Source organism: Sturnira hondurensis, unplaced genomic scaffold, assembly GCF_014824575.4.
Source record: "Sturnira hondurensis isolate 20B ecotype Veracruz unplaced genomic scaffold, ASM1482457v3 Scaffold0007406, whole genome shotgun sequence".
Taxonomy (NCBI): domain Eukaryota; kingdom Metazoa; phylum Chordata; class Mammalia; order Chiroptera; family Phyllostomidae; genus Sturnira; species Sturnira hondurensis.
Genome location: NW_028080037.1, coordinates 11,435,859 through 11,459,993, shown reverse-complemented (window position 1 = coordinate 11,459,993; position 24,135 = coordinate 11,435,859). Strand labels below are relative to the sequence as shown.

Genomic DNA, 24,135 nt, shown 5'->3' with positions numbered 1-24,135 from the left:
GGACCCAGCAGACCAGGGCAGAGGGAGGAATAGCGGCCAGATGCACGACCTTCCCCAGGGTGCTCCTGCCGGTGGGTGACACGGGTCCTGCTGCATCTCTAAGGGCCCGAGTCAGTGAGCATGCTACGGTTTAACCACATTTGGGGCTGGGTCGCCCCTTCACGGGCCCCAGCAGGCCATAGCCTCAATAAATAAAAATATTATTAAGAGCCATTTATTGAATGTCTACGTGTCAGTAGACACGTAGACGTGTGTAAAACACACGTAATGTGTGTTTTACACACATTATTTTATGTAATCTTACAAAGTAGAAGTGGCCCTTTTTATGGATGTGGAAACTGAGGCTCAGAGTGGCAAACTGACCTGCCCCCGATCACACTGGGACAAGGTTAGAGAACCTGCACTGGAATCTAAAAAGTGTGAGGTGGTGGTGGTGACTGCGATAAGGATCCTGACCCAGTACACACCTTTGCTGTCCACACACACGGGGGCCTGAAGTCAGAAGTCTACGGCTCCCGTTTGAGAGGCTCCAAATTTCCCCAACAGTGCTCAGACGGCGCTCCCCATTTAGCCCTTAGAAAACCACCAACACGTTAGGGTGGGTAACACACCGCAGCAGGAGGCCCGGGATGCTGGGAGGGGCAGACCAGCAGAGGCTGCGCGGTCAGCAGCGCCACCTACCGGACTCCTAGGAATCTGCAGGCGGTCAGCATGCTGGGGCAGAGGGAACCGGGGAACTAACTCATCATCACCCAACGCGCAAACCCACAGATCTGTTTCCCCCCCATTCGCTTATTCCCCAGCCCGTGGGAACGATGGCTGTCAGGCGACACAGAACGATCTCGCAGTCCATGCCTGCCCAGGCAGTTTCACTGACTCGATGAGCTAGGAACGATTAGGATCCTCGTTGTACAAATGAGGAAAGAGGATCAGAGCCGAAGTGATTTATTTGTCCAGGGCCACTCAGCTCCTCAGCAGCGGCGCCAGGACTCCAGTACTCTGTCGCGTCGCCATGCACCCTACATCCCTCGAATATATCCGCACAGTTTCATTCAACACTTACAAAGGCTACATGCTATGCTTCAGACATTTCTAATTGCTTTATAAATAGTAACATTTGCCCTGGCTGGTGCAGCTCAGTGGATTGAGCACTGGCTGTGAACCAAAAGGGCCGCCAGTTGAATTCCCAGTCAGGGCACATGCCTGAGTTGCAGGGCAAGTTCCCAGTAGGGGGCGCGCAAGAAGCAACCACACACTGATGTTTCTCTCCCTCTCTCCCTCCTTTCCCCTGTCTCAAAATAAAAACATAAAATCTTTTTTGAAAATAGTAACATTTAAGCCTCACAACCTGTAAGGTATGTTAGTAGCAAGACTCCCAAGTCATAAAAAACTGAGTCTTTTTTCGGTGGAGTGATCTTCAGTTACTTGTTTATAACAGAGACGATTACAGCGTTTTGAATGACTGCTCCGTGAGTGAGGTTTAACTGAATAAATCAAGTCACTAAATGAGCTGACCCTTGTCAGGCCTTGGGGCTCATTCAGTTTCCGGGCACGATCAGACTCACCTGGGTCAGTGAGGCTGCCCTGGCAAGAGAGGGTGCTAGAACAGACACGCGCATGGCTGAGGGGAGCTACGCAGTGAGACGTGAAACCCTGGTGCCCCTCGATCCTGGCTGGGTTGCCCTGGTGACTTCTCTCACCCCGCCCCTTCGGGGTTCAGTTTCCTCTTCTGATACACTGGGCTCCTGATGCCTACCTCCTAGGGTGGTTGTGCAATGAGCTGTGTTAAGCGCTTGTGCGGGGTCCAGTATACAGCTGGTGCTCAATGTGTGTTCCTTCCTCCCTGCCCCAGGCAGAACTTTGGCAAGGATAAGATAGGGAAGGCACAGATGTCTGCTGGCTTTGTCTCTGGGGGCCCACAGTGCTCCCAGGGGCCTGGCAGGTACCAAGGAGTAAAGGAAGCTGTCCTGGGAAAACCCCCACCTTCCACAAAGAAATTGCCTTCCCAGTCTCATTAATGTTACAGACCCGAAAAAAAAAGTTCTTTTTTAAAGGAAGATACAGAATTCTTTTAATTGGTTGGCATAATTATATATTTCTATAAAGCCCAAAAGGGAAAAATAACCCTACAGGGCAGCTGGAGCTTAGAAAGGTCAGTCGTATTGCTATCACTAGCAATATTAGAACATGTTGTAGCAGACACAGTAAAAACAGTTCAAATGTCCATCCCTTGGTCATAACAGAGGGAACCTTCCACACTGGGTATCTGACTGGGTTGTGCACAAGACCCCTGAAGGTGTTCCATAATTTTCAAGGTCAAGTTCAAATCCCTTGGTAGCATATCTCACACACACACACACACACACACACAGCCTGCTCTAAGTCAAGCCACCAGGTCTTTCTTTGCCTTTGCCTTGAAGTATCCCATGCCCAGTCTCCTCAGCCAGCCTCCCGCCCTTCCATCAGGGCCCTGACTCCCTGAGTTGCACTGTCCCAGGACACGGCCACCCAGCTGTGTCCCCAGACTCCCTCCAGGCACTGACTACTCTAAATTTACTGCTCCATCTTGCCCACTAGACTATTAGTTCTGTGGGAGCAGGAATGAGGTAAAATGAATATGGCACCTATATTTAACCTGAGTATCAGAAAAAACATCAGCCCATAACAACGTGCAAGTAACAACAGATCACTGGGGATACATCAGGGACTGGTGGGGACTGAGGCAAAGTGGAGAACACATATGCCCACTTATCCTGTCCAGCTAAGGAGGCAGCCATCTCTCAGGTCCTGCCAGGTAGTCCGAGTTTTCAAAGGAAACTGGAAGTCAAGACTCTGATGTGAAATTTCCCCAGCTCCTCAATGTGGCAACCAGTTATATTTGTTTTAAACAAAAGCCAGAAAACGGGTCCTTGGCTGGTTCCCAGCAACAACCTCTAATCCAGGAAGAAAAAAAACTCAAAAACCAAAAACAGCACACAGAAATGATTCCAAAATAGAGATTTCTTTATTAAGAATGATTTAGTGTCTGCATAAAAATCACCAATTGTTCCTCACTGGGTTTTTAACACACGTCAGTTCTTTGGGGGTTCCTCTATTCACCCCCAACACTTTCCAAAATACAGCTCTTTTTAGCGCCGGCAAGGAGAGTTAAGGCAACGAGGCGTTTCCTGGGGTCTCAGCATCCGGGGGGCTCGTGGCCTCCCTCGTGAGAAAACACACAGGGCGGGCAGTTTCTCAGGTTGGAAGGGCTGTCCCTGAAGAAAACAATTATGCAGAAGAATGCAAATCCCATCATCTCTGGTCAACTGTTTGTGCCCGATAGCTGTGACATAAAGTCCCCTTGGTCATAGCTATCAAAGGCTTACTGGCTGTTTTCAGCTATAAAAACCTGTCTGGAAAAAGACAGGAAGAGCAGGGTCTGGGATGACAAGGCCGTGAGGCCGGCGCAGCCGCACGAGAACACTCACCAGTTTGCTTTAAAAAAAAAAAAAAAAAAAAAAAAAAAACCACAACAGGGGATAATTTCAAATCAAACTCCTCGTGGTCCTTAAAATACCCAAGCATCAGCATGCCGGATCCTCCGTTTAAAGGGAGGCGTATGGCCTGAGGGGACCCCCCCAGACATGCACCCCATGGCGGGGAACCAAACAGCCTAGGACTTGATTCATCAGCAACACTAATTGATCTTTACCACACTGAAATGAAGGCACAGCAGTCTGTGCTGCCGTGAAATCCGAAGGTGATTAGGAAGTGGGGTAGTTATTTATTGCTCCCTTAGGGTAGCCACCCCCAAAATGACTTGTACCAAACCGAGGCCCTCCCCCGCAGACCCCAGCCAGGCTCTGGGCTGCTCTGGGGGGCGCAGGCCAGGGGTGGCCCGCCAGCTGGATTCACAGTGATTCGGGTGTGCCTGTTTCTGCGAGCGGCGGCGAGCAGCCACTGGGCACGCCTACACCTTGTAGTTGAGCTCGGCGTTCATCTTGGTGTACATCTCGTAGATGACATCGATGGTGGCCGTGTAGTTGACCAGGAAGAGGCGGACCTTCTCCAGGCACTCCTCCTCTGTCACGTTCTGTCCCTTGGAGAGCGCTTTCAGGAAGTCGGACTTGTAGGGCGCTGCATACAGCGCTGCCTTGAGACGGGTGAGAGGAGAGACAGTGGTGTTAGGGGGCCCGGCCCCTCAGGCCAGGCACGGGGGTGCTGGCTCTGGGAGGGCACGTCCCCGAGGGCCCTGTTGGCCAGGGGGCTGTGCTATCCGTGGCATTGGAAGGGAAAGGAGAAGGCAAAAGGTGATGTGTGTTCCCTTCTATACCCCCGTGAGGGACAGCAGGAAGAACTCACTAAGCTGTGAGCCTTGAGCAAGTTACTTAGCTTCTCTGAGCCTCAGTTTCCTCATCTGTAAAATGGGGATGATCATGGCACCCTTCTAACTGGGTGGCTCTTGTGAGGATTAAGAAGGTTGTGCAAAGTGCTCAGCACAGAGCCTGGCACACAGTAGGTACTCAGCATAGTGCCAGGCATACAATAGGTGCTCAGACACACAGGAGGTGCTCAGCACAGCGCCAGGCACACAGGAAGTGCCCACCATGGGTGAGCCCCTTTCCGTCTGGGTTAGCCTGCTCTGCGAAGGTAAACTGCTTCTTTGGAAAACCCATGTTCTGGGCAGGGGAGATGGCCGCTACATCTGTGACCACCTTTGTCCTTTAGGGGGTGACACTTGCCCAAATTCCAGGGCCTCTCTGCCACTTGAAAAGTCCAGAGAAGCAGAAAATTAGAGAATTTCAGAGCCAGAGGGAAAACATGCTAAGAGTTTGAGGGGGCGAGCAACTGACAAATAACTGTCTTGTCATTATGAAAAGCAGCAGCTTTAGCTTCAGTACAGAGTGTGAATCACGTGCCAAGCACGTGTCACGGATTAACTCGTTTCCTTTCACGACGACCCTTTGAGGCAGGGCCTACTTCTCACCCCCTGAAAGAAAGTCGAGGACACTGAGGCTCAGGGCACAGGTCCCATCTCCCATCTTCTTCCTGTGTGACCTCGAGCAAGATAACCTCTCTGAGCCTTAGTTTCTTCATCAGTGAAATGGGGGTAAGGGAAGCACCTGCCGCGCGGTGCGCTGGTGAAGATTACACACCACAGGCTAGCCACACAGGACGTGCTGCCACTGCTGAGGGGACGGTTGCAAGGTCCTTGGGGGCAGGGGGAGGTTCCCACGGGGATGGGCCCTGTGTCCAGACAGGGCACATAGCCAAGAAGTGCCCTTATTTCCTGCCTGGTGACTGGCTCTCCTGCCCACGGCCTGTCCCGTGTGGAAAGAGGCCGGCCCATGAAACCCCAGTGATGGGAGTGAGACTGGGCAGGCGGAGGGAGCTGAAGAAGGAGGGGCGGCCACGACGGGCTGGGTGGGCCAAGGAGGCCGAGAGACGCAGGGCGGCCAGTGACGGTACGGGGCTCCCTGAGGGCCTCCGAACATCTCCCAGCAGGGCCTCCCAGCCTGGTGACCCTGGGACCCCTCAAGTATCAAGGCTGGTGTCCGAGCCTGTTTCCAGGAACAACAGCCAACGTCACCCCAACAGAAGCCACCGAGGGCCCTGTGGACCAGTTTCCTTTCAGCAGATGCCCCCCTGGGCTCTGCGCCCGCCTCCCCCACTGCCCACAGTGAGGATCCAGGCTGAATCTGAGGGGCCAATCACGCCAGCCCACCATCCCCCTGAGGTCCTCAGAGTCCAGACCGGGTTTCTCCCACGGCCCCCGATCAGGCCCCCTAGGACGAGGTGCCACAACAGAGCACCACAGAGAACCTGGCATGGCCCCTCCGTGGCCGCTGATGGGGCCGGGCACGAGCTTGTGGGGGGCCCCTCCCTCAGTGTACCAGCCCCCCCGCAGGGACAGGGGAGCCCTTCCTGAGCCTGGGGGACAAGCGCAGTCTCTGCGTGGCCACAGCTGAAGAGCGGCAGAGTGGGGAGTGGCCCCTCTGGCCTGGGGACAGCACGGCCCCCCGGCTCACCTGGAAGATCTTCTGCACGATCCAGCCATGGTACTTCTTGAGCGCCATCTCGTAGGCCTTGGTGGCGTTGACGCGGATGAGGTTGGGGTGGTTCTCGTCCCGCTCGCCGTCGCAGATGCTCTGGAGGAAGACCTGGATGAATCGGAGGCCTCTGCATTCCGGGGGGAAGACAGAAGGCTCTTTAGGACACTGCCCGCTGCTGCCTGTGGACTGGCCAGCAGCCCCCGCACACAGCAGGCCCCGACTCCTCTGAATCGGGGCGCCTGCTGGGTGCCAGGAATACACACACACGGAAGGGGGTCGACTTCCCAGATTCCATCTTTACACCTGGCTCCCATGTCATGTGACCACAAGCTCAACAGAGCATCGCCCACGCTCCTTGTCACATGAAGCCTGGTGGCAGCCGCTGAACACAGCGCCTCCCGGGATGTAGGGCTGGGCCTGCTCACTCATGTCCTCAGACACGCCAGGTCTCTTCTGCCCTCCCGCCTCAGCAAGGCCTAGTTGGCCTGGGACCCTCCTGCTACATCTTGGAGACTCTGCTCCGCCACCCTCCTCCAGGAAGCCCTCCTGCCCTCTCTGCTCCAGGCTCTGATATCCTGCTGTCAGGATCCACCCACCAGCCTGACACCCTGCCCAGATGAGGATACCCTAGGAGGGTCCGTGCCTCATCTGAGGTGGCGCCCCGCTTGGCATGCACCCCGGGCAGTACATAGCTCCCTACGTGCTCCACTTGTTGGTGTCCGCCTGCACCTGCCCTCCCAGCAGCCTGGCTCCGCCCACGCCCGATGTGGACTCGAACAATCTGATCAGAACGTCACCCTCTGCTCTGCTCCTCTGAGAGACCCAAAGGCCTGCAATGGGCATTCCTGCTTCTGGGTCTGTGGCTCTCTGTGCCTGACAAAGGTAGTACCTTGGTGGGGCAATTCTAAAACACGCCGTATGGGTGTTAACAACAGGCTACCTTCCCTGATGTCCACATGGCCACACCCCCATTTTACCCAACAAGTGCGTGTTGGGGGTTGGTCTGTGGTGGGGGCGCAGACAGGGAGGGGCACCCCTCTGGGCTCCAGGCCCCAGAGAGAGGCAACATTGGGCCCCCTGGGGGGCAGGGAACGGGTCCCGGGCTTCGGAGCAGCTGCCAGGCTGCAGCGTTTGCGCAGCTAAAGGAGAACTCTGTGGCTGATGGAGAGCAGTGTGAGCTGAGCAAGGAAGCTGCCTGGCCTCTCAGAGCCTCGGTGGCCTCATCTGCGAGACGGGGACAACCACACGGGGATTCGAGTGTTTGCTGCCAGGACAGTCAATGTAGCAGCTACGAGCACTGTCGACTCTGGGGTCAGGTCATCTGGGTGCAAATCCCTCCTCGGGGACCCTGCCTCCAGCCCAGAGATGAACTCGTGCAAACTACACAGATGCTGCATTTCTGCCAACAAGCTGTCGAAACACACAAATGCACCACGTGCACGACACGACCGGCCCAGACCAGGTGTCTCTGGGCAGCCCACCCGGGTCTGCCCCGTGACCTGGGCACATGATTTGGCCTCCAGAAGGCTCAGGGGCCTCCTTGGAGAGATGGGGGCTGCACCACGCCTGACTCACAGCACAAGAAATGTGATCAGGCTTATAAGGACCTCAGCACAGCGCTGGCCAGGTAGCTCAGTGAGTTGGAACGCCAATCCGATACACCAAGGGTGCAGAGTCAACATCCCCCCAGTCAGGGCACACACAAGAAGCAAACAACGAATGCCTAAGTAAGTGGGACAACAGCCCCAGCCAGTGTGGCTCAGTGCACAGAGTGCTGGCCGCGAACCAAAAGGTCACCAGTTTGATTTCAGGCAGGGCACACGCCTGGTTTGCAGGCCAGGTCCCCAGCTAGGGGCATGTGAGAGGCAACTAACTGATATTTCTCTCCCTATCTTTCTCCCTTCTTGCCCCTCTGTCTGAAAATAAATAAATAAAGTCTCTTTTTTTTTAAAGTGGGGGAAATTTTTTAAAAAGACACGTAACATTTTAAAAATAAAAAATTTTTTTAAAGTGGAACAACAAATTGACCTCTCCCCCTCTCTCTCTAAGAAATCAATTAAACAAACAAACAAAAAAGAGCCGAGCGCAGGCCCAGAAGGCATGCTAGCTCGCTCTCCCTCTGACCAGACTGGGACAGGGGACTGTCGCCAGCAGGCGGCCCCGGCCCCTGGGCTGCTTGTTCCCAGCCACCAACAAGCATCGAGGAAGAAGAGCACCGTGTGAAAGGAATGAAGCACCGGTCCTTCCCCACCAGAGCAGACGCAGCGGGGCAAGGGCAGGGAAGGATGCCTCCTCGGCAGTACAGGCCCCTGGGACTGACAGCACACCCCCCTGCCACCCAGGCCCGTCACCTTTTCAGCCACATCAGTGCCAGCGTGGCCCCGACTTTGGGCCACTCCGCCCCGTACATCTCCTTCTCCACCTCCAGGATGTTCTGCAGGGTCCGGAACTTGGTCGGGTCGGTGTCGTACACAGCTTTGATTTTCTGAAACGGAGCACACGGGGTTTTTCGTTGGAAAGGCAGAGCCCACGGACAAGCGACCGGCAGGTGGGGTGGAGGGGCGCCAGCACCGAGGACGGCCACCGGGCTTGGTGTTATGGTAACCATCGGGACCGCTCACACGTATCAGCACCTGCCATGTGCAGGACGTGCTGAGTGCTTCCCGGGCGCTGCTGTCCTCGATGCTCACAGTGGCCCTGATGCTGCTCTGTCACCGTCCCCATTTGCAGGTGAAGGAATTGAGACTCAGGGGCAGTGCCGTGCCCAAGGTGACACAGCTGGTACCAGTCTGCACGGGTACTGGAGCGGCTCCTGCCCAGGCTGGCTGTGGGGGCAGCACCCCCGACAGCAAGCACCTGGAGTTTCGCTTGTGCGGACCAGCGGAAAGACACTCAGGGTTCAGAGAGTCCAGGAAGAAGGCGCCTGAGGGGAGCCGGGCAGTTTGGGCCTGAACCCCACCTACACCACTTCCCCACTGTGTGACCTCAGCTGAGGCCCTCAACCTCTCTGAGCTTCCTCATCTGTAAAGCGAGGATGACAACAGAGCCAGGCTCAGAGGCTGCAGCTCGGCCAAGGCCCAGGACAGGCCCTAACAGGGTCGTTGCGGGGAGAGAGGCTCAGATGCTGGAGTGCAGAGCCGGGCACTCCCAGACGGAGGGTGGGAAGGGCTGGGCCAGTGCACCGTGGACTGAGAGTTTAGCTCTTTGGGGGTGTCAGGGGTGGACACAAGGACCAGTGGGCTCCTTCTAGGTCAAGCCTCAGACTGCGGTCCCAGTCAGGCTGTGACTGGGTGGCATGACTGCACACTGGGACCGACGGCCTCAAGCCCCGATTCAGGGGAGCCAGGGGCCAAGGCTGTCTTCCACATCCCCTTCCCGTCCCTCGGCCCAGGGGGCTTAAGGCAGGGGGCAGGGTCTCGGTGACTCGGGGCAGGTTTAGATTCCTGATGGGGTGCCAGGGTCACAGCTGCTGGGCCAAGTACGTACCGTGATGTTGCCACTTATGTCCGACTTGATGGGCGTAAACACCGGGGACCCCAGGCAGTCTGGGGAGAAAAACAATACGAGGCATTAGATCCCCAAAAAGGGCCATGGAGGCCTGTGGTCAGGAGGGGGGATCCCTCGACTTGTTTAAGGAAAGGCGGACCCGTTTATAGGTGTAAAAACGTCCCTGGGCAAGAACACTTGGGGTGCTCGGCTCCCGGCAAGACCAGATTCCCACTGCAGGGCTTGTCAGAGCCTTTGCAATGTGGCTGGAACACCCTGGGGAGCGGCAAACTCCTCAGTCCGAGGCGCCCTCTGCAGGAGAACTGAGCTGTCCCACAGAACCCACAGCAGCGACGGAAACATTCTGTATCTGCACCGTGGGCTGCTGGGGGCCGCTGAGCGCTTGGGATGTGGGCGGCGAGACGGAGCAACCGATTCTGTAATTTTATTTAACTCTCATTCATTTGAATTTAAAGAGCCACATGTGGCCAGTGGCTCCCATATTGGACAGCACTGCTGTGTCGTATCTCGCAGAACTAATGGTCCGAAAAACCCATCTTGGCCAACAAGGCGGATCACTGCGAATTAGCCAGCTGGCCCGGAGGCAGACTGAGAAATCTTATAGGTGGGAGAAGAAGGACCAGATTTATGAAACGGGACCTTCGAAATCACCAGCCTATAAGGAAGAAATGAGCTGATGACCCCAAGGCTCCACGGTCCCGAGATTCTGCATAAAAGCCTAAGAGAACACACCAGTAATGGCATCAGTCACTTAACAGAGCGTGAACTTGGCCTAGACACCCACCCCATTCAGCACGCTCCAGTCATGGGGGCTTGGGGGTGAATCCCTTCACTCTCTGAGTGTCAACTGTCCCATCTGGCAAACGGGACACCAGGACCAATCACAGAGGTGCTGCGAGGATAGCTTAAAACACTCCGCTCCCGAGACACGTATTTCGTGCATCTCTGCAATAGGAAAGTTCTTAGTTGAAGGTATTTTTCATTTCTTTTTTTTTAATTTTATGATTTTGAGAGAGAGAAAGAAGGTGGGGAGGAGAGAAGGGGAGAAAGAGAGAATTTATTGTTCCACTTATTTATACATTCATTGGTTCTTTTTTTTTTTTAATCCTAATCCGAGGACCTTTTTTCACTGCTTTTCGAGAGACAGGAAGGGAGAGAGAGAAACACTGACGGGGACTACACTCCAAACGATGACCCACCCAGCCTGATCTTTATTTCTTGGCAGCTCATGAAACACCAGAGCCTCCAGAAATGGGGGATGAGTCTGAGTGAATGAAATGTAGGCCTAGAACCTGGCCACGCCTGGGACTCTCGGCTCCACGTGAAATGCAGCAATCTGTGACCTGCCTCTGCTCCTTTGCCTCCTTTGCAACCCACCAGGCTCGTGGGAACAGAGACGTCCACATCCCACAGGTCAGAGCTCTGTGCTCAGGGTCCAGCACGCAGAGGCACCCAACAGGGAACAGCCAGCCCTCTCCTGGGTGGCTCGGTGTGGGCTCCACCCTCAGAGCCCGAACACAGGCAACCCCTGCTCACTGTCCTCCCTGTGTTGCCCAGAGCCTGGGGGACACAGATGCCACTGTGTCAGTGCCCACTGTCCCTTGCCCACAGGCCAGCCAGGGGCCCTGGTGTACAGAAACTGAGGATGGAAGGAACACCTACAGGTTGAATCCCATCCAAGGTGGCCCAGCACACCTGGCCAGCCATCTGGGACATTCTAATCACAGCTGTGAAAAGAGGTACAGTGGAGAAACAGCACCAGACATTATAAATGAAACAGCCCATAACTGAATGCAAAGAAGGTGGGTTAGGGGTAGCCTGGGCTGGACTCCTGGCCCGACCGCTCCCCAGCTGAGCAAGTCTCCTGGCCTGTGTGCCTCGGTTTCCCCACGTGGCAAAGGGGCAGTAACAGTACTTGTTTCACAGGCTTGTACAAATTAAAAATTGGGCACTGAATTTGTTTAGCAGAGCACCAGGTGTGCACACTCAACCCATGGACTTTGTGGTTATTTTTGTGACTTCATATGACTAGGCTCAGACTCTGCGGTCCAGCAAATGTCACGAGGTGTCACCAGGCAATGCATGGGAGCTCCCGGGTCCCCCAGAGTTTCCACCGAGTGGGAACACACTCAGCCTTCAGCCCCCGACACCTCTTCTCTCCTTCCTGAGGCCCCTCCTCGGAACCAGGTCTCCTGGTGCAGAATCCTCAGGCTGACCATTGAGCTCTCTCCTCTCCATGACCGGAAGCAAATCTCCCAGGAGGAGGCCACGTTGGAGCCTCCCCCAGGGTGGCCATGAGGAGCTGCCCCAAGGCGCTGGGCCGGGGCTACCGTCCACCTGAGCCATCTGATCCCAGGTGCCCTGGCCCCAGTGGGCTGTGTCTCCAGTGGGCACTTACTGTACAGTGCTTACCCCAGTGGGACACCTATGGCACAAATGAGTGAATGGATAGTGCAGAACGTGACCCTAGAGGCATATTTCCTGCCAGGCAGTTGCTCGATCCACTTTCTCACAGTTCAGACTGACCCGATGCGCTGCTTCTGATCACCCATCAATCAAGACGACGGAGGCTACAGGAAGGGGCTTGGACCTTGGTTCCGGAGTGTGAGGGAGACCACCTGCAGGGCTCCGGGGGCTGCCGTGGCGGTGCTGGGGGGTGTCCTACACGCAGTGCGGGCACTCAGGGCTCTGGCCGTGATGACTGCTGCTCCCAGAGAAAGTGCGGAGCCAGGGCTGGGGAGCAGCCCGCCATCTACCATGCACGCAGTTTCTTAGCTCCTCCCAGTGACTCAGGTCAGTCAGCGCGCACGTCAGTCTGCATCCCAGTGGTCAGTCTGAGATGCAGAAAAATGCTGTCTGGCTTTCCTGGCTCTGAAAACAGCAGATCCGAGCGGCCATGCCCTGGTGGTGGGGGAAAAGGCCTTTTGTTTTTTGTTTTCCTGACAGTGCACTACACGGGTCACGAGGCCACTGTGGTCAGCAGGAGCTGGCCAGATGGCGGCTGTATTGTGGCCACCACACAGGGACAGAGCGGCTGCTCAACTGTGGGATGGGGGTGTGGGGACAAATGCATACTTCTGGGGCTGGGAGTGGAGCAGAAGCAGAGAGGGATAAGTGGGGTGGGAGGACCCCAGAATCCAGCTCTCTGCTGAGTCCGGAGGAGGTCGCCGGCAGGAGAGGCACCTCTCTGCACACACCTGTGCACCCTGAAGAGAGCACCTGTAAATGGGCCACCTGATTAGGGGAGAAGCCCTGTGCTGCTCCCGAGTCAGCAGGGCCTGGGTTCGAATCTCAACTCCGATGTGACTCTGGACAAGGCACGTAACCACCCTGGGCTCAGGTCCCTCGCTTCCCCTGGCCCAGGACAGGGCCGTGCCAACAGGAGGGGTTCCAGGTGCAGTTGGGCTGACACCCGTTTCAGCGTGGCCCACCGAAGGTTCTGGACTCCTGTGTGTCTTCGGTGCAGCCCAAGGCCACCAAGCCCAGAAAAGCCAAGCGACTTGCCCAGGGCCACAGAGCGAGAGCCAGGTACACAGACAGTGAGCGCCAAGGCTGGTTCCGCTGCCCCCTGGCCTTTCTTTCTAGAATGTTTCCATCTGTTTGGGTGAAGTCAATAAAAACTAGGAAAAGCAGAAGACGATTTTGATCCCTAAACACACGGTGGCCTTTATAATAGTGTAAACTCAAGCTGGGCCCTACTCTGGACAGCACGTGACACATCTCCAGCCAATTATCCAGCCCCCCACCCCCCACCTTTCCCACAGAGCACGGCCCGATATTGCTTTTCCCGTCTGACCAGTTTTACAGTTTCCCCAAACCTGTTTCTTTTTATTGCCAGCAAAACAGGCTCTTTAAGATGCCACCCAGCACATGCCAGGGGGGAGGGAGGGGGCTTGGACTGGGATGGTTTTCTAGCTCCTCATCTTGCCTCCAGGAAGAGCTCTCAAAAACAGACCAAGTCAAAACAGAAAACAAAAGAAACATCAGATAGGATTCTGCCGTCCTCCTCATGGGATGAGCTCTCATAGGCACGGTTTCTAAAGACGGCTAAGCCTTGGTTGTCTAGAATGTGTGGCAAATGGCCCCTTCTGTTTAGTACAGAAGGTTTTCCTAAGCCTGGCTCTCCGCCCAGGAGGCACAAGAAAAAGATCAATAAACCTGATTGCAAGACCCAGAAACCTTCTATCCAGGGAAGTCCCGTCACCAGTCAAAGCCAAACAACAAACTGATAGGGTGCGGGGCTGGTCTGGGAAATCAACAAGAAAAAAAACAACCCTCTAGAGAAATGGGCAATTCACAGAAGAAATGAAGACACTGAACCTCAGTACTAGAAAGGAAATAAAATTACGACACGTGTTTTCCATCTACCGAATTTTGTGAACGCACCAACCTTCTCTAGCAACACCATTCTGGCGAGGACTGATCACAATGAAACCAAACTGTCCCTGCTTTGGTACGGCAAGCCATTTGCGGTTTTCTGAACAAGGCCGTCATCGCAAATAGAAATTATGATAAAGGTGTGACCCAGCGATGTCACAGGCCGCCCTCAGTCCTTCACTAAGTGGCGTTACACGGCACGTCTTCGGGTTTTTAGGAAAGCTTTGTGTAATTAAAAAAAACAAAAACAAAAAAACCTTGACCGTTGACGGTCACCTCCCCCTGCTTGGTTTCTGCTACAAACTTGGAAAACAAACGGCCACCTGTGTCAGCGTCACCTTCAGAATAAGAGGAGACAGGCGCCCAGCAAGCATTCCGGGCACGACCTCTGTGACCATTCTGGCTGGTGGAGAGGCACCTAGGACTTGCTGCCTGGACCTCCGCCACAGTTCCGATGGCCCAGACAGCACGCAGCACTCCCCCACGCCAGCAGTCACCACAAGCCACACAGAATCGCTCGCTTCCTCTTTTTCTGGCTTCAGCGGGGTTGGAAAGCCTCAGCCAGGTACGCTCCGAGCTAGGCCGCAGCGCACGTCTGGACATTCTGTGTGAGCTGCCCCTCCACACCTGCCCCTTCAGACAGCCATCTCTGACGACAGGTGATGTCCTGGCCTTGGGCAGCTAACTAGGAGACCGAATCGCCCGCCCTCTCATCGCCTCTCAGGGGTATTTTTCATTCTAGAACAAAAAGCGTTCTGTTTTTAAGATGCGCAGCTTCCATTTCAGCCTGCGTGATTCAGGATGGGAACACTGACCCCAACCCTAAGTGCTTATTTGACTTAGGCCGAGTGGCCTGCATCACACACCAGGAGCCTGCCTGGGGGAGGTTCCACTTCAAATTCAACACCCCCTCCCCGCCCCCCGCCGCAATAGCTGGGTAATAAGGTTCCATCGTTAAACGCATGGGGGCAGATTACCTTTAGAGTCCTGGGTCACAGAGTTCATATTGGGAGGCACTCGAATTACCGCTGATGGCGATGAATCATTTATTAATCGGCGGGCATGTGGGGGTGCCGTGTGTGGACACGTGCATTGAGGCTCAGTTTGCAAAATGGCCCGTTGTAAAGGATGAGAGCCCTGAGAATGCCCGCCTTCCTCAACGAAACCCTCCTGCAAATTCTCCCATCTGAAGGGGGTTGAATGTTCACAAAACAATCCAAAGCGTGGCTTTTAAAAATCACCCCCGGGACACACCGACGCTCTTTGTCTGAAAGCAGCCTTGGGTTGGGAATGCAATGGGACAATGATTTCTCTTACTTGTTGTGGCCTGGGATAAACCAACTTCTCCGCACCCCAGGTTCCTCGTCTGTAAAAAGAGGCTAAAACGGGGCCCCCCTCATAAGGCTGCTGTGAGGATTGTGTAATTAAGCAGTGTCTGGCGCCTAGTCAATGCTCAATAAAGTCGAAGGCATTCTTCATGCTTATCACAATTATTACATCATTTTCATCTTTTCAATAAGCAAAGCTTTTTCTTTAGGAAGGGAGCCCTGGCTGGTGTGGCTCAGTGGATTGAGCGCAGGCCTGTGCACTAAAGGGTCGCAGGTTCAATTCCCAGTCAGGGCAAAGGGCCAGGTCCCCAGTAGCGGGGGCAGGTGAGAGCCAACCACACACTGATGTTTCTCTGCCTCTCTCTCCTTCCTTTCCCCGCTCTTTAAAAATAAATAAATTAAATATAAAAAAAAGGAGAAAAAGAGGATGGGAAGGAAGAGAGGTAGGAAAGAAAAATGGTAGGTACCGATTGACTGACATGAGTAAAATCAGCAGGAATCCTCCTGTCACAAAATAACCACCTCAAATGTATGCGAGACTATCAAATAGAGAGAGAAAGAGAGAGAGAGAGAGTGGGAGGGAGGGATCTCGGAAGGGGGTGCAGCAAGACACTTGGAGAAACAGCAATGCAGATAATGAATTATTTCTCAACACGAGGAAGCACGAGTTGGCTGTGTAACCACAGGGTAGAAAGCAGGTTTTTACAGGACCCTGGAGAGGACTAATTTGCTGTAATGACTTTTAAAAGCTTAACACTAAAAAAACAAACAAAAAGAAAACCCAAGCCCTGATACAAGTAACACTGGAAGAATGTAACAAAAGGAGTTAACATCCACCCAGGCCATTTTTTTTTCTTTTTCGCCCAGGCCATTTTTTAAACTGAAACACTGAAACCCAGGACTGGAGTCCAACATGTCCATTCTAATAAGCAACTTGAAATAAGCACAGGGCCTACCAGATGGCCCCTCCCACCACTTCCCCTCCCCCTTCCCTGTCTTGGAAGAAGGCTTCCAGCATCTCCTGGGTTTGCTGACCTCCCGGGCTCAGGGCCACTTTCTGGCTGCATGACCAGGTCAAATCCCTTCACCACTCTGAACCTCGGTTTCTTCTTCTATAGGACGGTGCCAATTTCTTCTGATTTATAAGATCTTTATAAGGACTGGAAATGTGATATCAGCCGGCTCGATGCTTGACACGTGGGAACCACCCAAAACGAGAGATCGTGCAGGCTATGATAGGGGCTTGCGTACCTCACAGAGCCCTTTGTCACGCGTTCTTTCCATTCCCTTCCCATTCAGCACTGGCTGGGGCTCTACCGGGGGCTCCACTCTGCCAGGGGCGCTGCTGTGCCCTGACTTCTGCCTCTCAGGGGTTCGTTCACACAGGGGGCTCTGTGCCTCCAAGCAGCCCTGTGCAGTGGACACCACGTGGACGAGGGACGGAGGGAGGCAAGCGGCTAGATGGGCGCTTGGGCCTTTCCCTACTGCGTGTCCATCTATCCCCTCCAGGAGTGGAGGCCAGGCCTCAGCCCCAGGCTTTTCTCAACACAGAGGATCAAGAGGAGGACCCACCGCCCATCACTGGGGACAGAGCAGGCAGGCGCCATTGGTCTGCACTCTCACGCTGACCTTCGGACACTATAAACGAGGGCACTGGAGCTGGTCTCAGACTTCAGCAGCCAGGCAGCTCAGCTGGCAGCTGGTCTTCAAGACCCAGACCTCCAACTTCTTGGAGGATCCTTCTTTCCCGAGGGCTGTGTGGCAGGAGGGAAAGTCTCTAACGACCTGAGACCATGAGACCTCCCCCATCAGCCCTCCCAGGAGGCCCAGTTTCCCTGGCTTACAGAAGGCTCAGAGACGGGCAGAACTCGGGCAGAACTCGGGCAGAACTCGGGCAGGACACACAGCTTTGGCACCCCAGAACCAGGCCTCCGGCTCAGCCTGGCTCAGCTTCGTGCCAACCCCCATGTTTTTCTCCACTCGTCTCTGGGGTTCTGACCACGGACCCAGGTTCAAAGTGACTTCTCTCTATGGAGATGGCAAAACAGACGGCTCACTGACTGTTACACAGCCGAACAGCCCTCTCATCATCTGTCCCTCAGATCTTGAGCGTGACGCACCCATGTGGCATCTGGCACACAGTAGGTGCTCCTACAGGCTCCTCATTCACTACTTGCAAACGCATCTCCCACTGATGACAGGAGTCTGCAGGCTGTCTCCAAACCACAGAATCCACTGCAAAAAGTGTGTATGTGGCTTCTTGGCCCCACAGAACACTGCTTCCTCCTCCTAGAAGTGGCCCTCCCAGGCACACAGTCCAGCCCCTGCTCCTGCGGACGTCAGCTCTCAACAAACACCCAACCGCAATGGTACCTGGCCTGCTAAGGAAAGAATACAGTCTCTTGTTTCTCTTTCTTAGGGTGCTCTACACAAAACACAAAATAAACACGTGTTGGTATAAACTTAAAAGCAAAAACACTACCCAGGTGCAACCGGTGGGCCCAGGCCCCGGAAGGTGCTCATTGCCGCAGGGAAACAGGCCACAGGGTGCGGCCGGGGATGGTTCCCAGGTATTTGATGCGGTGTCCCAATTAGAGGAAAAACTGGCCTGCTCAGGGCCTACCCACGGACGACTTCCACACCCCAGTTATTCACATTTGAATTCAAATAAGCAGGGGGTGTGGGCCCAGCTTGGCCGGCCAATTATGAAGCACACGCCTCACAGGAAACCTGCACGTCTGGTCTGGGGCTCCCAGCAGGGTGCACAGGCGCCACGGTGCCAACACATGTCTTCGGTGGCCAAGCAGGCCAGCTCCACTGGGGGTCTCCTCCTCGCCAGGAGTCGGGGCAGCAGGCAGGCTCGGGGGCAAAAGCGCTCCTGAGGAGTCCAGAGGCCTGAGTCCTCATGTGGCTCTATGGTCACGCGTTGGCTGTATGACCCTGGGCAAATCACCCAAATTCTGTGGGCTCTATTTCTTTTAAAAAAAAATCTTTTTATTTTTAGAGAGAGAGGAAGGGAGGGAGGGAGAAAGGGAGAAAGAGAGGGAGGGAAACATCAATGTGTGGTTACCTCTCACATGCCCCCTACTGGGGACCTGGCCCCCAACCCAGACATGTGTCCTGACTGGGAATCGAACCGGTATCCTTTTTTTTGGTTTGCAGGCCAGCGCTCAATCCACTGAGCCACACCAGCCAGGGCGGGGCTCTGTTTCTCAGTTGTAAAACAAGAAGATAATTCTGTGCTTCTAGGCTGCCACTGGTGCCCCCCAAAACAGAGCAAGCACCGGGTGCCCCCCCCCAAATAGAGCAAGCACTGAACCACAGTGAAGGAAAACCACTCTTGTGGGGGTTACTCTAGGACTGAGTGTCAGGTGCCTGTAAGGCCCCATTCGACGCACATCCATGTATTCAAGCTCAGAGGTCCCTGGAATTCCGATCTCAGGAACTGAGAGGTGAAAACCATCACCTTCAGCCCCTGCATCTCTGGTCTCTCCGTAAGCAGTGAGGACAAACAGGTGTCACCTCCTGCGACTCTAACTGACCCAGAGTGCTTGTGCTGAGACACCGAGGCCGTGCCTAGACTCACAGGGGGCAAGCTATGAATTACATATTGTAATTTAGAAAGAAAGAGAAAAGCAAGACACTTTTAGAAAGAACCCTGAAAACATGGGACCGGGACGCATAGCACTCACTCGGCGAACCAGCCCTGAAACAACTCCCAGTCTCAGAATGTGGCAGGTTCCCTGGGAGTCCGGGAAGACAACTAGATAAGGCGACTGCTAAGCTGACTCCTTAAGGATGAGGGGAACCCAGCCGGGAAAAAGGAAGGGGGCTGGACAGACGTGGGGTGCCAGGCAGAGAGACTGACGCAGGCAAGGCTCCAGACGCAAGCAATGGCCTGGGACCTTTTGTGGAGCATCACGAAGACAGCAACACAGACTTTAAGGCGGGGTAATAGGGAGCCACAGAGGCTCCTAGGCAGGGAGTGATGAAACAAAATGACGTCTAAGTCTCCCCTTCCCTCTCCCTCTGCCCTCCAATTGTAGATGCTCCAGAACGGCTGGAAAACTGACCTAAAAGACGAGAGAGCAGGCCTCACAGAAGTCAGCTGCAAGCTGATCGGTCAGACCTGAGATCCGATTACAGGGTCAAGGTGGAGAGAGAAGATGAACAAAATGCTGGCCTCTAAGTGGACACAGGGAAACCTGCACGACTCGAGCAACTCAGGCCGGACACACGGAGGAAGGGCGAGCCCGAGTTGTGGGCTCAGATGTCACATCTGAGCCCAACCAACTCCATCGCAAACCACACCCAACGAAGCTTTAAGAAATGCGGTTGCTCCAGCAACTTCACTTCTAGAAATGAGAAATAACAAAAGAAGTGTGCAGAGAAGTAAGTATAAGGATGTTCACTGTAGTGTTGTTTACCAGACAGAAAGGAGAGAGAGAGAGGAGCAGTGTGAATGTCCACCAGCAGGGGACTGGGTACATGGGTCAAGGCCACCTTCAAACAGTGGAATTTGAAGCAGCCCTGGAGAAAGAGGGTGACACGGGAAGATGATCGAGCTGTATTGTTAGATGGAAAAAGCAGCGCATACGCTGTCCCTTGAAGATGAAGAAAAACGCATCTGGAAAGAAAACGCTCTAAAACACCAGCAGAAATTTTTCTCTCTAAAAAGCCCCATCGCACCCAGACCAGTGTGGCTCAGTTGGATGGGTGTCGTCCTGCAAAGCAAAAAGTTGCTGGTTTGACTCCCGGTCGGGGACATGGCCTGGGTTGCAGGTTCGGACCCCGGTTGGCATGCATGTGACAGGCAATCGATGGGTTTCTCTCTCTCTTCTCCCTCCCTTCCCCTCTCTCTAAAAATAAAATAAATAAATAAATAAAATCTTTCACGAAAAAAAACAAAGCCCTACCTCAAAAGGCTGTGAGAGGATTAAGTGAATTGATGCACTTAGAACACTCAGTACATAGTAGGTGCTCAATAAATGACAGGGAGGTTTCATGTCACTTCTTCTTGTCCATTTTCCTTCGAGAACCAGATCTGCCATGCGAAATTAAATACTTTCTTAAAACACGGCTTTCAGCCCACTGCCCTATTTATACTGAGAGCGGTGGTTCTCACCCAGGGATCGTTTTGTCTCCTTACAGATACTTTTGGTTGTCCCAGCCTGCGGAGAAGAGGTACCACTGGCATCTAGTAGATAGAGGCCAGAGATGCTGCTAAAGATCTTTCAAAGCACAGGACGGCCCCACCACAAAGAATGATCCAACCCCAAACGCAAGCAGCGCCACAGTACAGAAAGGGTGACTGGGAGGGAACTGTGGCTTCGATGTCTCTCAGACGTCTTACACCCAGTTTCCCAGAGCTCCTCCATTCAAGACACATCCATCACCCAGATCGCCCAGGTGACCAGAAACTCCTGAGATCTTTCTAGACAAAGCCCCTGTGTTGGAGCTGATGGCAGATCTCTCTTGACCACCACCACCACCCTCCCCGAGTCCCAGACATGCTCCCATCCTCTCAAAACTTAAGCCCTCAGGAGAAAGTCCCCCCCCAGAAGAGCATAACGGTTCGAAATGGATTGTCACATTTTTTAGGAGCGCTAAGAATTACCCTCTGTGGGCCAACCCACTGAGGCCTCTGTGTAAATGGCGCTTCTATCAACAGATGTGACAGCCCACAGCACATGACTCACAGCAAAGACAAGGGTCCTTTGAGATCAGGGAAAGGGGGGAGGGGATGCTCATCAGCCCTGGCCCCAGACCACTGCTGGCCCCCGCTGCCACCATCCCCTTCCCTCTAAAACCAGCCAGATAATTGCATCAAATGAATGCGCACCCCCCACCCCCGCCACCACGCTTAACTGATGGGCAACCTTGCAGAAGATAAGGGAGGAAAAGGCCACAGAGTTTAACGCAAGACCTACCCGCCTTGGCCCTGCTGACATTTGGGGCTGCATCGATTCTCTGTGGTGGGACTGCCCAGGGCACTGTAGGATGTTTTGCACCATCCCTGGACTCCATTGCATCCTTATCCCCTGCCCTTGGTTGAGAACCACTAGCTTAAACCAATTCCGGATCCTTGTCCGGGATAAGCTGGCTGTCCTGCAGATGTTCATGGAACCAAAGAGGGGGAAACTGACACAGAAGTTAACAACTCCTTAAGGTCACAGCCAGTCAGCTCCCAAACCCCTGACTGCAACACTGTGATACCGGCAGTGGGAATGGTTCGTACATTTAACAAGTACCAACTGAGCACCTACGTGCCAGGCACTGTTCTGAAACTGGGGACACAGCAGTGGACAAAAAGGAACAAGATCCTGTTCTCAGGTTGCCTATGTAGGTCTGAAAATCATACGAACCAGGCAACTGCACTCATTCAAACATTGATTAACCATCGACTATACGAAGGAACTAGAGCTGGATCCAGGAACTTAAATAACAACACCCCCCACCAGCCCCAGCTAAGATCTGCTTGGTACTAAGGCCGCACACCTTTAGAGACAGCATTTCATTGACTCCTCGCAGCTAGCCCTGGAGATCAGCATCCCCATTTCACAGATGGGGACGCTGAGGCCCAAGAGGTGGAGGATAGGACTCCAGGTAAGCAAAACCACAATCAGCCCTGATCACCCACTAGGGATAAAGTGAGTGACTGCTCTGAGGGCCAAATCTCTTCAGTCCAAGTCAGTGTTAAGGTTCTGTCCATTTGTGGGTTTCAGCTGGACTCTGCTCTGGGGACTGGTGTCATCCTGCAAGGCCACCAAATGAACCCACAGGGCAGGACACAGGGCAAGCCCATTATGGAAGAGAAGAAAGCAGAAGCTCAGGTTGCATCCTGTACCCAGGATCCAAAAGGCAAGGGCAGGGGCGGATGGTACTGTCTTCTATTTCCCATTTTCCATCCAGGGCCCCGGCGGGGCTGAGGCAACGCAGGAAGGAAGGTCTGAAACTGGCACAGGGACTGCCTTCATGTGCCCCTTGACCTTCCTGGAAATGACATATGCGGGAGGAACCTCCTTTTACAGCCCAAGCCAAGTATCCTGTGTCTGACATCACCCCCCTCCGGGCAGCCCCCACCCCCAGTCCTGACCTCTGTTCTACACAGAGGAAAAACTTTAGGGGGTTCCCTCTAAAAAGAGGCCCTAGAGGGAACTCATTTGTGACTCATTTGCAAAACTCCCTTCTCATGCTGCCAGGCTTCCTGCCCTTGGAGTGTGTGTATGTGTGTATGTGTGTGTGTGGGGGGGGGGTGTCTTTAGCGTGGAATGGGGGACATTCTGAGGGAAGAAGAGTTCACAGGTCCCGTGCGGGAGAGGCTGGGAGAATTTAAGGAAACGAAAGCGTTAGAGTGGGAAGATTCATTTTAAAGAGAGGGAGTTGAGAGCCATCCTATAAGGAAGGGAACGATGAGGTGAGGGATAAAGGGACTTGGGGGAGAAGCGGTGGGGTGCGATGGGGGGGGGCGTCTGGAGGACTGGAGACCTGGCAGCCCCTGGAGTCACCTGATGGATATGGTGGAATGTGAGGTGTCTGGGGAGACAGAGGGTTGGGATGTCTGGGGAGAGACGGAGGATGACCAGTTGAGGAGGGAGGATTTTTGAGCAATCCAGAATAAGAAGAATTTGGGGAGCTTGGAGAAAAAAGGGGTCTGGGGGTCTGGGGTGCCGGAGAAATAGGATTTGAGTTCAGAGCAGGGATGATTCGGGGATGCTCGGGAGCAGGAGGGCGCGGGCGCCTCTGGAAGCGCTCTGGGGCAGGGCTGCAGCCGGCTCCCCCCTTCACCCCGGCTCACCGAAGAAGGGCGGTAGGTGGGACACCGCCTCGAGGAAGGGCCCGGTCTCGATCTGCTTGTCCGCGGGCAGCGGCTTCAGCAGGTGCTCGGCCAGCAGCGCCATTTCGGGGTCGAGGCCCGCGGTGATGCCCCAGCCGGCGCCGCGGGCGTCCACGCCGCCCCCCCGGCCGCCGCCGTCAGCGCCGGGGCCGTCACTGGCGGGGCCGTCACTGGCGGGGCCGTCACTGGCGGGGCCGTCACTGCTGCCGGCCGCAGACTCCGGGGACGCCAGCGTCGCCACTTCCGCTCGTGCCGCGCCCGCGTAGCCGAGCGCTCAGCGCCGCCCGCAGGCCGAGCGTCTAAGGGGCCCGCCGCGCCGCCCGCCCCTGCCCGGCGGTGCCCAATCCTCGCCAGCAGCAGTGCCCGCCTGCCCAATCCGTGCCCGGCGCCGCGGATCTCCGCACCCACATTGGTCGGGGGGCGGGACTGGTCGGTCCCGGCGCGGAAGCGGGCGGACTGGTGAATGATTCCAGCTGCACCCAGGTGAGCCGCTCCCAGGTGCGTTTCGTGCCACCCCCGGGGAGGTCTCCCCAGCCCGGGCTGTCAGGCCTGGGCCGGGTCCTTCCCTGATGGGGGCGTGCAGCTGCCCAGGTCATAACTCACAACCCACACACCAGCCCACGGCACAGCCCAACCCAGCCAGCGCCCCTCTGGACACCTGTTTCCCCCAACAGTCCCAGGAGACCTGCGGACAATTATCAGGTCACAGTTCTTTTTAGCTACAACCAACGGGGAACCTTGATTCTTCTCCGTCCCATTGCTCACCCATTGCTCAAGTCGCAGGCCAACTCAGCCATGCCTAACTGGGACTCCTGTTTCCTGAAATCGGGTCCAGTCTGGTCCCAACAGCCCAGTTTACAGCCCAACTCCACCACCCCCAACATGGGGACAGGGCGCCTGCTTCCCCAAACCTGATCTCACCCCAACCTCCCAGGATACTTGAGCACAATTCACTTCAGCCACGTCCCACCTAGATGCTTGTGTCTTAAAACCCAACGCCCACCTTCTCCAAAAATCTAGCCTACGGTTGTTGAGGGCCTCTCATCCATTCCAG

General features: G+C 54.8%; 1 protein-coding gene across 1 annotated transcript; it reads right to left on the bottom strand.

Moving 5' to 3' along the window:
- Positions 1–2,982: 2,982 nt before the first annotated feature.
- Positions 2,983–23,332, bottom strand: GLTP (glycolipid transfer protein). Its single transcript, XM_037052297.1, has 6 exons — positions 23,285–23,332; positions 23,043–23,254; positions 9,519–9,577; positions 8,384–8,517; positions 6,009–6,159; positions 2,983–4,132 (listed from the first exon to the last, which is right to left on the bottom strand). Exons 2-6 carry the CDS (start codon positions 23,143–23,145, stop codon positions 3,950–3,952), a joined length of 630 nt encoding a protein of 209 aa, XP_036908192.1. The 5' UTR covers positions 23,146–23,254; positions 23,285–23,332; the 3' UTR covers positions 2,983–3,949.
- Between the last annotated feature and the right edge of the window lie 803 nt (positions 23,333–24,135).

Excerpts from the sequence above, each read along its gene's own strand:
- GLTP (XM_037052297.1), bottom strand. The coding sequence starts at position 23,145 with ATGGCGCTGCTGGCCGAGCACCTGCTGAAGCCGCTGCCCGCGGACAAG. Across the intron at positions 9,578-23,042 it reads CCACCTACCGCCCTTCTTCG|ACTGCCTGGGGTCCCCGGTG; the intron begins GTGAGCCGGGGT and ends TTTTCTCCCCAG. Across the intron at positions 4,133-6,008 it reads TCGTGCAGAAGATCTTCCAG|GCAGCGCTGTATGCAGCGCC; the intron begins GTGAGCCGGGGG and ends ACCCGTCTCAAG.